General features: G+C 43.3%; 1 protein-coding gene across 2 annotated transcripts in view; it reads right to left on the reverse strand.

Annotated features, from left to right (window-relative positions):
- LOC139475078 (bone morphogenetic protein 7-like) overlaps positions 1-2,851 on the reverse strand; it is a 45,321-nt gene extending 42,470 nt beyond the window's left edge. For both annotated transcript variants that reach the window (XM_071258327.1, XM_071258317.1), the window contains exon 1: positions 1,993-2,851. In XM_071258327.1, coding sequence (XP_071114428.1) covers positions 1,993-2,389 — 397 coding nt within the window. In that variant the 5' untranslated portion in view covers positions 2,390-2,851. The remainder of the gene's footprint in view (positions 1-1,992) is intronic.
- Positions 2,852-12,350: the final 9,499 nt, after the last annotated feature.

Below are 12,350 nucleotides of genomic sequence, written 5' to 3' on the forward strand. Positions count from 1 at the left end.
AGTGACAACATAAGCCTTTTTTTACTGTCCATAACTCACCCTGTCAGTGAGCATTAGACACCCTTCAAAACGTGGTAATACTGTTATTACAATCTCACGCCCTGGGACTTGATGAGTCAAGGGGCTTACTGGCTGGAAACACTACAGTGTCACGTTGTAAACTGTTCACACACGGCAGCAACTTACCCGATAACACACAAACCAACATCAAACCTACCCCTACATATAGTCCCGAAATAAGTTATGGAAATGGTTAAATGAAAAAAAAATTTATAGAGGGACCCTCATGTATCTTAGAGGCTACTTTCGGGGGAGCGGCGAATGGGGGTGGCAACTGGAAAATGATGGGGGGGGGTAATAATATACGCCGTGGGGTCAGACAGACTACCAAACCCCTACAACAATATTCAGTAGAGCACTGATTCATATAATTTAAGCAGCCTACTATAAAGGTCCTTGGTTCTAACACATTGTTTTTGAATTGGTACTAAATGCTTCATATATTAGCAGCAGCAGCAGGTAAATTGTGATCTCCATTTAACGTATTGTAACTATGTGGCATCTGAAAACAGTTTTGCTTGTTGAATTCGTTAAGATAAGATTACTATTCTATAGCCAAGTAGCACGGTAACATCAATTTCGATCTCGCGTCCATGTCTCATTGTGTTCAATGACTTAATACGAACAGTATCTAACATGTGTTTGTTTTACCGTACTTGATCTACTAACAGGGCAAGGTCATGCTGTCTCATTGTGTTTGATGGTGGACAATTAGATTTTAGCACCATAGTTGCTCCAAAATGTCTATTCGTTGGAGGAGTAGTCGCACCTGTCATTCATCAATCCAAGGTGTGTACTTGTTCATTAACCGACTGATTGGTGACAACTCGTTTTGAACAGAAAGGGCCACTAAATGCAACACTCAAGATAAGTGGCCTTCAATTTCGGGCGTGGAAAAATCCAACAGTCTTTGATTTTTTCTTGGAAGTACATATATGCTCCTGAAGAGCTGTTGAACGGCGACAGATCATGTGTGGACAAAGGAGTTTTGACAAGCACGATTATCTAGACTGTTTTTTTTGTATACTTAATACTTATACACTTAATACTTATACACCTAATATATATATATATATATATATATATATATATATATATACACACATACACACACACACACACACACATTTTGTAGCTAATCATAATGATAATAATTTAAACAAAAACATATTAAACCGCGTCGTATTCACGCCTCAATGCAAAGCACGTGTTTGAACGCAATCACGTCCCTCAACCATGACATCGTCCTTGGGAGTAGCATACAAGTCAAATATTAATGATGTACATAACGAAAGCTCCTATTTTCATGACAGTCACACATACTTCTGATTATTTATTCTGCCATTCTTACGGTTAAGACATTCATATCTTTTATAAACGATGCTATCTCTGTAGCAGGGAAAACAAACATGTATTCGTCAGCTGATAACCGTCATGAAATATTAACGTCTGTTTTCCACGCGTTCAGAAAATAGCAACATCTCATTCGATTAACTGCCCTGAACTGAAACAGCCCAGATAACGCTGATCTGGGGAGCAAAACATCTCACATTTCTGTTTCTGTCGACATATGTGGTAGACAAGTCGGTTTAACGGAAAGAGAACGGCCTGTGCATAATACATAAAACGTTTGTGTAATGTATTAGAAAACAACGTTAAAAAACCCTAATTAGTATGACTATATTACCAACATTTGTTATGTAATGAGTATTTTAAAAAATCCATTCATCCATCTACAACCAGCACCTACATCATTGCCATTACGTAGCATGCAAATTAAGTGAGAATATTGCACAGAATAATTCCACATCCACGGGGAATATAGAGTAAAGGGAATAACATCGCTTTAACCACCATGCAGAGAATAGAAATAGCACACAGGTAAATATTGACACTGGATTAACGAGACGCGATTACGGAGTGTACACTTACCGTGATTGACAAAACTCATAATGACGTCCGAACCATCCAGTAAATCTGGGTTTAATCCGATAGAAGCGTTCCTCCGAAACACGGTATCATCATCCATAATTTCCCCATCTTCATTTTTAAGTTTTTCATACAAATCAATCATAAATTTAGGAGCAGAGTCTCCTTTGCCATGAGTCTTGGGTTTCGGTTTCTGGTGAAGGCCGAGTAGTGTTAATATTTCTTGTTGCATTTCCCGTTTTTCTCTGCCGGGTAATCTTGTTACAAGCACCGTCTGTTGTAAGTCATTATCGGCATAGAATGCTGTACTCATCGTTGCGTAGGTGCCCGTGACGTCTCCGAGCACGAGCGATATGACGACTGTAGTCCTCATGAGCCACGAACACCGTAGCCCTTCCATTTTGAAAGAAATATCTGATCGCTCTTATCCCTCGTGACTCGATCCCCTTCTGTGCCTGCGTTGTTTTATTTTGTAGTTCGGTTTGGGTCAGTAAAAATCCAGGTCATTAACAAATCTCGACCTGGATTTAGATATCGTCTTCTGTACTCAACCAGCCACTCACTGACACATTTGTCTGTCACACCGCATTTTACCTGGTGCAAAACACAGGTGTAATTTTCCCGTGGTCAAGAGGCCGGCGGTCCGTCGTTTTCTGCGCTTGATTGAGGCGAAGCCGATCCTTCGGCATAACAAGCCCAACTGCGACCGGATCGAGCTATTTCTGTGGTATTCGCTGTCTTCTGAAGCCTCGAGGCCAGCTAAACAACTGATAAAATCTCCACAAATGAAAACAAGCCAATCGGAAACTCACCAAAACAAAGGCTACTGACAACTCGCTGAAGCTGATTCTATTCCTTCCCGAGGGCGGTAGAACAGCGGCTATAAAACGTGAACCGGTTTTGTGAAACTGGTTTTGTCAGTTGAGACGGTTTCGGTTTGTAGTGTTGGAGTACCGAGGAGCAAGGGGTTCAGTGGTGGGATCTTCTTGCTTCAGCTACTAAAGCCATAAGACGTTTATTTTAGTGAGCTTTGTCGGGGGTAAGTTGTATATAGGTATATACTGCACGCAAAAGGTCTATAGCTACGCGATCAGCATTGCCTTCGCCACAACAATGCCATTCTGACTGCACCATCCGTAACTTCTAATACTACGACTACCACAACTTCGTAGGCTATGATCTAGTCTCTTAAATTAACATATTTTGCAGAAAAAAGTCATTAGATTATCTTAACGAAATATAAAAAAGGAGAACAGAGATTCTCTTTAAAACTACAGTAATCTAGACTTGCCCCCTATTATAGACTTGCATGGGCTGTATTGGATATATTTGTTTCATGGCAGACTGCACAACTTCGCTGTATATTGAGGTAAGAACGAACGAATGTTATGTTTTATTTTACACGAATCATGGTCACGAATCACGAATACGTTTCATGATACTGCAAGTATACATCTGCACATCAGAGGTTGAGGTGGAGGTGAAATGGGGTTTAACATCGCGTCCAACATTATTGCACTTATATAGCGACATGCATGCACGTGTGTGTGTGTGTGTGGCTGCTTGTTCTAGTCTGGACTGATGCTGATTTATAGGGCTAGCTCACTAAGATACCATGCCGCAGTTTAACATGAATACCCCACTCAGACACAGTGTACTCCGACTCCGAGCCGACTAGTCTTGTTTCAGCCCCTTAATGCCGAGCGCCAGACAGGAGTGTTGTTGGTGGGGCACATATTTACATTCGGTTCGCCCTATCCCCTAAAATGTTTTATGAAAAAATGTGTATGTATACTCTGAGGGTCTGTAAGAGGCGCTAACGCTTAACCTTAAGGTCACACGCGTCCATAATTAATATCGACCATTTCTACAAGCGCATGAAGTTACGATAAACGATTAATTAATCTTTCCAGTATACGTTTATGCGTAACAAGTGGTCATTCATCACGAGATATCAGATTGTTTGTTTGTCTGCACTCAGCAATACTCCAGCTATATGACGTCGGTCTGTAAATAATCGAGTCTGGAACAGACAATCCAGGGATTGACATCATGAGCATCGATCAACGCAATTGAGATACGACGACATGCATCAACCAAGTCAGTGAGCCTGGCCACCCGATCCCGTTATTGGCATCTTACGACAAGCATAGTCGCCTTTTACGGCAAGCATGGGTTGCTGAAGACCTATTCTACCAAGGATCTTCACGGGTCACGAAAGATCAGAACGGAGTGAGGAGCTGTGCAGGGTAACGTCCCTGAAGTGCTGGAAACATATGATGGAGGGTCAGAATCCCAGAATCGCTTTGTTTAAGTTTGTCAGTTCGTCAACACCCTACCCCAGCTCGTGGGTTTCATCTAGTGCGTTACTTCGGGGTTTGATTCCACATCAAGGTGACACGCCGTGATATAACTGTAACGCTGTTCAAGGTGGCGTCAAATAAAACACGCTTGCTCACCTAAATACATTGTCTTTTTCTTTTACATTGATCAGCGGGATACTAAACATTGAAACACGAATACCAATAGATCATGAAAGAAATAGACACATTACAGCTGCTCAGTTCAAGATTAAGCCCCTTTTGCACAGTGAGTGAGTTGGGTTTAACGCCGCTTTTAACAGTATTCCAGTTATATCACGGCGTGTGAGCTTAATGTGGGAGGAAAGCCCGAGGTGATGCAGGTCTCAGACGTTTACCACTTCGGTGAAACCCATGAGCACGGTATGGTGCTAGCAAACCTAGAAACATAATTTGGGCGAACCGGGATTCGAACCCACAATCCTAGGTTTCTGGCCTGCCCAAGGGACGCAACTCTGTACAGCGAATCGCGGCGCCTTAGACGACTGGGCCACCCGTGCTCCCGCTTTTGCATAGATATGGCCATTATTTATTAGTAATACGAAAAGGTGACACACATTGACATAAATCTGGGAAATTCGGACTTCGTTGAATGGTCCAGGGAGTCTGGCGGAATGTTGGCGCGGAGTGTTATGGAGCTTAATAAAGCGGCAGATTGGAGGTGGGAATAGATTTAGATGGAGGAACTGACTGAAGCGGTATAGAGGCGGAGAGAATTAGAATTGAATTGAGCGGATAAGACTGGAGGTTTTGGACGGCGGGGACATTTGGAATTGAATTGAGGGGAGGTGTCGAGAAGAATGAAGTGAAATTGAAGGACTGGGTGAAATGGAGGGGTTGTGCGGCAGAGAGAAGTGAATTGAGCGGAGCGGAGTGGAATCCAGCGGTGGGGTTGAGCGGCGTAGTTGAGGGAGGCGGAATAAAGCGACGTAGAAAGGATGAGCGGCGTAGTGGAGCGGCATTGAACTTTGAGGCAAACGGAGCGGAGCATCTTCGTTTAGTGCAGCTGGAGGGAGCGGCGTATAGTTGAGGTAAGTAGAATGGAACGATATAGTTGAGTAGAACGTTGCATAGGAGGGGAATGGAGAGGTGTAGTTGAGGGGAGAGGAGCGGAGAGGCGTATAGTTGAGTGAAGTGGAATGGAACGACGTAGTTGAGTAGAACGTTGCTGCGGAGTGGAATGGAGAGGAGTTGTTGAATGGAGCGGCGTTGATGAGCGGAGCAGAACGGATCAGGGAAGAAGAGGGATGAGTAATGGAGCCGGCGAATGGTACCGCACCAATTACACGCTTAAAGAACGGAAAGATAAATGACCAGTGTTCATGTAAATATGTATGCATTAAATTTGTTTGTTTGTTGTTTAACGCTGCAATATTCCAGCTATATGGCGGCGGTCTGTAAATAATCGAGTCTGGTCCAGATAATCCAGTGATTGACATCTTGAGCATCCCAATTGGGATGCGATGACATGCATCAACAAAGTCAGCGAGCCTGACCCCCGCTCTCTTTAGTCGCCTCCTACGACAAGCATAGTTGCCTCTTACGGCAAGCATGGGTTGCTGAAGACCTATTCTACCCCGGATCTTCACGGGTCGTGTGCATTCAGTAATGAGTGCCCTCGAGCTGTACGGAACCAAGTCTTTCAGATCTCCGAGATGATTAAAACGGCACCGGAAGGAATGATGTGAAAATAGATGCAATTCAAATAGAGAAGCGCTAGTAAAATCCACGTTGAGGCTCAAATCTAATACAGCCCAAAAGCTCATCATTTATCCATTCACCCATTGAGTGTGGTGTAACCAACTAACATCGACCTGTTTGTTCATAGTCTTGTGTAGGTAAATCACACTAGCCTGAACCTCATTCCGTTGTAGGAACCTTGTGCGTTTTCATCACACTGACCGTACTCAGCTTTCACGACCCAAATACAGTTTCAGTACTGATTACGATGTAGGTATTATCGATAGCATAAAGTAATATATTCTTTACGTATATTCAATCAGCTTCATTGACGTCACCTCACTGCGTTGTTGTACATACATAGAGATTATTAGTCCAGTGTGTTTCGTATCGTCAATGTCATATGTAAGGAGTACATACATTTATTCCTACTATACGAGGGTTGATTTTGAAGTTCTGGGCTTCACATGGACAGAATTGCAAAATAGTGAAATCTTCTGTTGTGAGTGAATGAGTGAGTGCGTTGTGTTTAACGCTGCTTTTAACAGTATTCCAGTTATATCACGGCGTGTCAGCTTATGTGGGCGGAAAGCCCGAAGTGATGCAGGTCTCAGACGTTTACCACTTGGGTGAAACCCACGAGCTCAGGTATGGTGCTGACAAACCTAGAAACATAATCGGGGCGAACCGGGATTCGAACCCACAATCATAGGTTTCAAGCGACTTACAGGATCGGGTGGTCAGATTCGCTGACTTGGTTGATTCATATCATCGTATCCCATTTCGTATCCCATCGATCACTGGATTGTCTGGTCCAGACTCGATTATTTACAGACCGCCGTAATGTAGCTGGAATATTGCTGAGTGCGGCGTTAAAAAAACCGAATCATTTTGCCTCAGGGTACAACATGAAACATTACTTTTAATAAATAATATTGTATTATAAATGATATTATATCAGTCCCAACTCCTTAACGTTTCTGTGACCAGATTGCCCTGGTTCAGTACACTTAACACACATCACATATCAATTATTCTCCGCAAGATATAACCAAGTAAAAAACATGAACAGTTCGAACAGTATCCTTTCTTGTTACAGGGATGTTAACACTGGGGTTAGAAACGGTCTTGAGCAACCCACGCTTGCCGTACAAGGCGAGTATGCTTGTCGTAAGAGGCCGCTAACGGGATCGGCTGTCAGGCTCGCTGACTTGGTTGATGCATGTCACCGTATCCCAATTGTTAGGATGCTCATGTTGTCAATCACAGGATTGTCTGGTCTAGACTCGATTATTTACAGACCGCCGTCATAAAGCTGGAACATTGCTGAGTGCGGCGTTAAACAACAAACAAACAAATACTAAATTGGAAACAATTTTCTCAAATGTGCCAATAAACGACCACTCCAATAGGTCTTCGTATATATTTGAGATTGACGACACATTATTTTGCAATACTCGAAGCAGGACGCCTACACAAGTATTTACTGAATGATATGTGGACAATAACACTGGTTTCAGAAGTCTGTAACAACTACATAACTACAAAATATTGATTTAGAGCGTCGTCCATTTCGCCTGGCATGACAGCTCACACTTTTGAACTTATTATAATTTATTTTTATTATTTCATTTTGCGAATTTATACCCATTTGGGATTAATCTGTTATATTGTCAATAAGTAAAAAACTATTAGCTTTTATGTGTTAACATGCCTTTGATATGTAACAACGGATTATGAATTCTAAGCTAATGTTTATTTTTATGATTTTTACATAAACCTGATGTTGCCATGAGAGAGGTTGGCCTGTTCAGGGGAGGCGACTCGTCCGAATACTATTTATTTCAACTGTGGTCCTCCAGACAGTATTTTACTGCAGCTTCTGTCAATAGGCTCGTCAATGGAAAACGATATGACACCAGGCTCCAATATGGATAAAACCATTTCACTCCTGATCCTTGTGGGAGAAACATGCAAATATTAATGTACATACATATATACTCATGCGAAATACAGTCTTCCCGGAATACTGCATTATAGTTATATTTTAATAAATCTTCCCCGGTGTGATCGACAGCGGTGATCCATGTAGTCACCATTTCTCTCTAAAGTTTCTAATGCTGTGAACTATATCTAGCTACACTTGCCTATTTACAAGGTAGATTGATGTTGATTAAATCAACCCGCCGTACTAATAGGCTATTGGCAGTTGTGTTGTGACAGTATTCACAAAGCGATCGTAGCGGAACGACTGTCGTAAGTATATAGCTGTGCTTAACTATGGGTGTTACGATAGTCGTCGCTCTAAGATCGCTTTGTGAAACGGGGCCCTCAGCCCTGGGCTCACTTGCACAAAGCGATCTTAGCGCTGAGATGATCGTAACTCCCATACTTTAACATTGGCTTACAGTAGCCTCAGCGCTAAGATCGCTTTGTGCAAGTTGCCCCGTTCCTCCAAGCGATCTTAGCGGTAAGATGATCGTAAGTCCTATACTTTAACATAGGCTTACGATCATCCTAGTGCTAAGATTGCTTTGAGGAACATGGCCCAGCTGGTGTGGAAGACGTTTTTATGCACCTAAACTCGAATTTGATTTGATATTCCTACTTTGACACGTAGTTCCTCTTTTGTAAATAATCGAGTCTGGACCAGACAATCCAGTGATTGACATCATGAGCATCTATTTGGATACAATGACATGCATCAACCAAGTCAGCGAGCCTGACCACCCGATCCCGTTAGTCGCCTCATACGATAAGCATGGATGCTTTTACGGCAAGTATGGGTTGGTGAAGATCTACTCTACCCCGGATCTTCACGGGTCCTATGAGTCAGTAGATCACATCAATACCCTTTCGAAGTGAGTGTTGTTTTACGCGATATTCCAGCTATGTCCCCATAGGTCCCTAAACAAGCTTCACACACTGTAGGGGGCACAGGTGGGCCAGTCGTCTAAGGCGCCGCGATGTGCTGTACAGAGTTGCGTCCCTTTGGCACGTCAGAAACCTATGATTGTGGGTTCGAATCCCGGTTCGACCCGATTATGTTTCTAGGTTTGTCAGTACCATACCGTGCTCGTGGGTTTCACCGAAGTGGTAAAAGTCTGAGACCTGCATCACTTCGGGCTTTCCTCCCACATTAAGCTGACACGCCGTGATATAACTGGAATAATGTTCGAAGCGGCGTTAAACCCAACTCACTCACTCACTCACTCACTCACTCACTCACACACTGTACCCATGTGAGCAATCAGGACGAACCGACGCCCCAGCCACTATTCTACCCCTCTTTCACAGTTAAAGGTAGTGAGCAACTGGCTGATTGTTTTCTTCATAGCCCGACGGGACGGTGTTGAGCGTTGCTCGAGCTATCAGTCGCTGGCTTCCGTCATAAATCTTTGTTGTTTTTGTTTACATGGCGTTACCTGCTCTTCTGCATTCATCCAGGCCATAGTTTATCGGCTTCTGTTGATCTGCAGATAGAGTACGAGCTGTTTTCAATAAGCCAGAAAGTAAACACGTGCGTAGAGAGGGTAACTGATGCTTGAAAGTAAACAATCCGCGAAGTAGCGCATGCGTAGAACGGTAGAATTCAGCTCTACCACTAAGCGCCAATCTATGGCATGGGAACGACTTGAGTAACGCCTCGGTAACAAGAAAACATCAGTGATGATTAAAAAATGGAACGGAAGTAGCTGAAAACTTATTTCCCGGCCGCCGTTATGAAGCTGTTCGTACAATTACTGAGAGCGTTGTGAGACAACGTTCGAGCAAATCCTTTCTTCAACCCTCTGAACGTCGGAGGCACTGGTGGCCCAGTCGTCTTTGGCGTCCCCCAACATAAGGCTCACACGCCGCTATATAACTGGAATACTGCTCAAAACAGCGTAAAAATTGGAGTCATTGCGGATTATACATTTGTGCTTAACAATGGTCCACCAAGAGGAATTATATCCACAAGCAAGGAGTTTTATAGCATTATGTGGCCATTTGGACACCGTCGTGAAATCCCCACAATGTTTTCCATTTGTATTTCTTTTATAAAACAAGGCGACGTCATATTTGGAAAATTGGCCAGTGTCCTCCATAATTTCTTCATCTCGAACCAACGTCATTTTTACAGCAAACACGAATTAACACGTGATGAGTATAAAAGAAGTTGTACAGAAAGTATTCAAGGTTCCTGTCGGTGATGAAGACGTCACCAGCCCCAGTGTCATCTTCCCTAGGCAAGGGCGTTAACTGACTATAAAAGTCCAGTGTCCACCCTTGCCGAACTAGGTTGGAATTTCCAGGCTGGATTGTAGCGCTTCCGGCGACTATAACGATTATCCCTTCTATGTCCCTCCTACTGACCAATCAGATTCAGTCTCTGATATCACTGCTTCAAACAAAATGGCGGCGGCCAGTCAAGACAATCTTACATATAATTAACTGTTGATTTGTTTGTTTGTTTTTTGCTTGACGACGCACTCCAGCTATTCCAGCTATATGGCGGCGGTCTGCAAATAATCGAGTCTGGACCAGACAGGCCAGTGATTGACGTCATCAGCATCGATCCACGTGACTGACTGACTGACTGAGTATGGTTTTACGCCGCTTTTAGCAATATTCCAGCAATATCACGGCGTGGGACACCAGAAATAGGCTTCACACATTGTACCCATGTCGGGAATCGAACCCGGGTCTTCGGCGTGACGAGCGAACGCTTTAACCACTAGGCTACCCGACCGCCCCGATCCACGTGACATGGGGATATGATGACATGCTTCAACTAATTCAGGGAACCTGACCACCCGATCCGGTAATTTACATAATGCACTGGCCAATTGCAGCCTCTGTACCACGACCATCTCCATTGTGACACTTGAGTAATAAATCTATATCAAGTCCGCTCCAGCTATCTCATGAAAACTGTTACTTTTTCGGAGTATTTTGTAATTACAGAGGATTATCAAAACACCGATCACGTTCTGCTTGAACCATCAAAATCTGGAGTGCTTCCTTCTTTGTAATTACGAAGTCCAGGGACTGGATATTCTAAATAAGGTGTTGCAATGTGCTTGTGTCGCTGTTAGCTATGGGTATAGTCTGGTGATAACGGCCTAACACCATGCACATTCACTGGCTCTTTCGCGAATTCGAATGTGACTTCCTATATAACGTAAATGAATGAGTTTACCGCTGATTTGAGTTTCAGCTAAAAACTGACACAGGTTGTATCGTGTTCCCGAGGCAAGCATGTCCACTAGCCTATATCAAAGCCTAGTAGAAACTAAGCTTTAATATAGGCCGGTGGACACGCTTGCCTCAGGAAGACGAGGTCGTAGATGATTATCCGTTCGTGAAACGCATGGAAATGGTGTTGAGTGAGTGAGTGATTGTGGTTTTGCCCCGCTTTTAGCAATATTCCAGCAATATCACGGTGGAGGACACCAGAGTGAGTGAGTGAGTATGGTTTAACGCCGCTTTTAGCAATATTCCACCAATATCACGGCGGGGGACACAAGAAATGGGCTTCACACATTGTACCCATGTCGGGATTCGAACCCGGGTCTTCGGCGTGACGAGCGAACGCTTTAACCACTAGGCTACCCGACCGCCCGGAGGACACCAGAAAGGGGCTTCACATATTGTATCCATGTACGGAATCGAACCCGGGTCTTCAACGTGACGAGCGAACGCTTTAACCACTAGGCCACTCCACCGCCCCGGAAATGCTGTTGACAAAGATGATCGGGTAAAGTTTGAGATTCTAGCCAACATTCAGCGTATACTTGCATGACCAAGGGGCGTAACTCTCATTTGATAATACTATTCCGTCAACGCCGTTTGTACAGAGAGTGTTACGCCTGGGTTGGTATGGTGATGATGAACACTGTCTAAGAGGGATGGTGACGTATTATCCTTATGGTTTAAGTAAAGTGAGTAAACAATACTTCAAATGAAGCAAAATTATACTTCTATTTTGTGGGTTTGAAAATAACAGACTAATATACTGTAACAAATGTGTCTAGATCCTAAACACAAAGCTAAATTAAAAATACTATCCTTGCCTCAAAATTTTGCCGCGTTTAGGTCTAAATATGAATAGTATCTAAACGTGGGAAATACCTTAATTTGTTTTAGGCACGTGCCTGTGAATCCGATGTACACATTTTATCTGAATATATATTATACATCTTATACATATTTGACTTGACATGTTTAAATTCGAAACATGTATCAATTATGAGGACGCTGTGTTCAGGTGGTGTTTAGACTGCAAGGCCGTAGTTGACTTTTATTTTGACAGGGGTAGGTGGGGGTGGGGGTGGGGGT

The sequence above is a fragment of the Haliotis cracherodii genome, unplaced genomic scaffold (genome assembly GCF_022045235.1).
Source record: "Haliotis cracherodii isolate W230 unplaced genomic scaffold, xgHalCrac1.p SCAF_1, whole genome shotgun sequence".
Classification (NCBI taxonomy): domain Eukaryota; kingdom Metazoa; phylum Mollusca; class Gastropoda; order Lepetellida; family Haliotidae; genus Haliotis; species Haliotis cracherodii.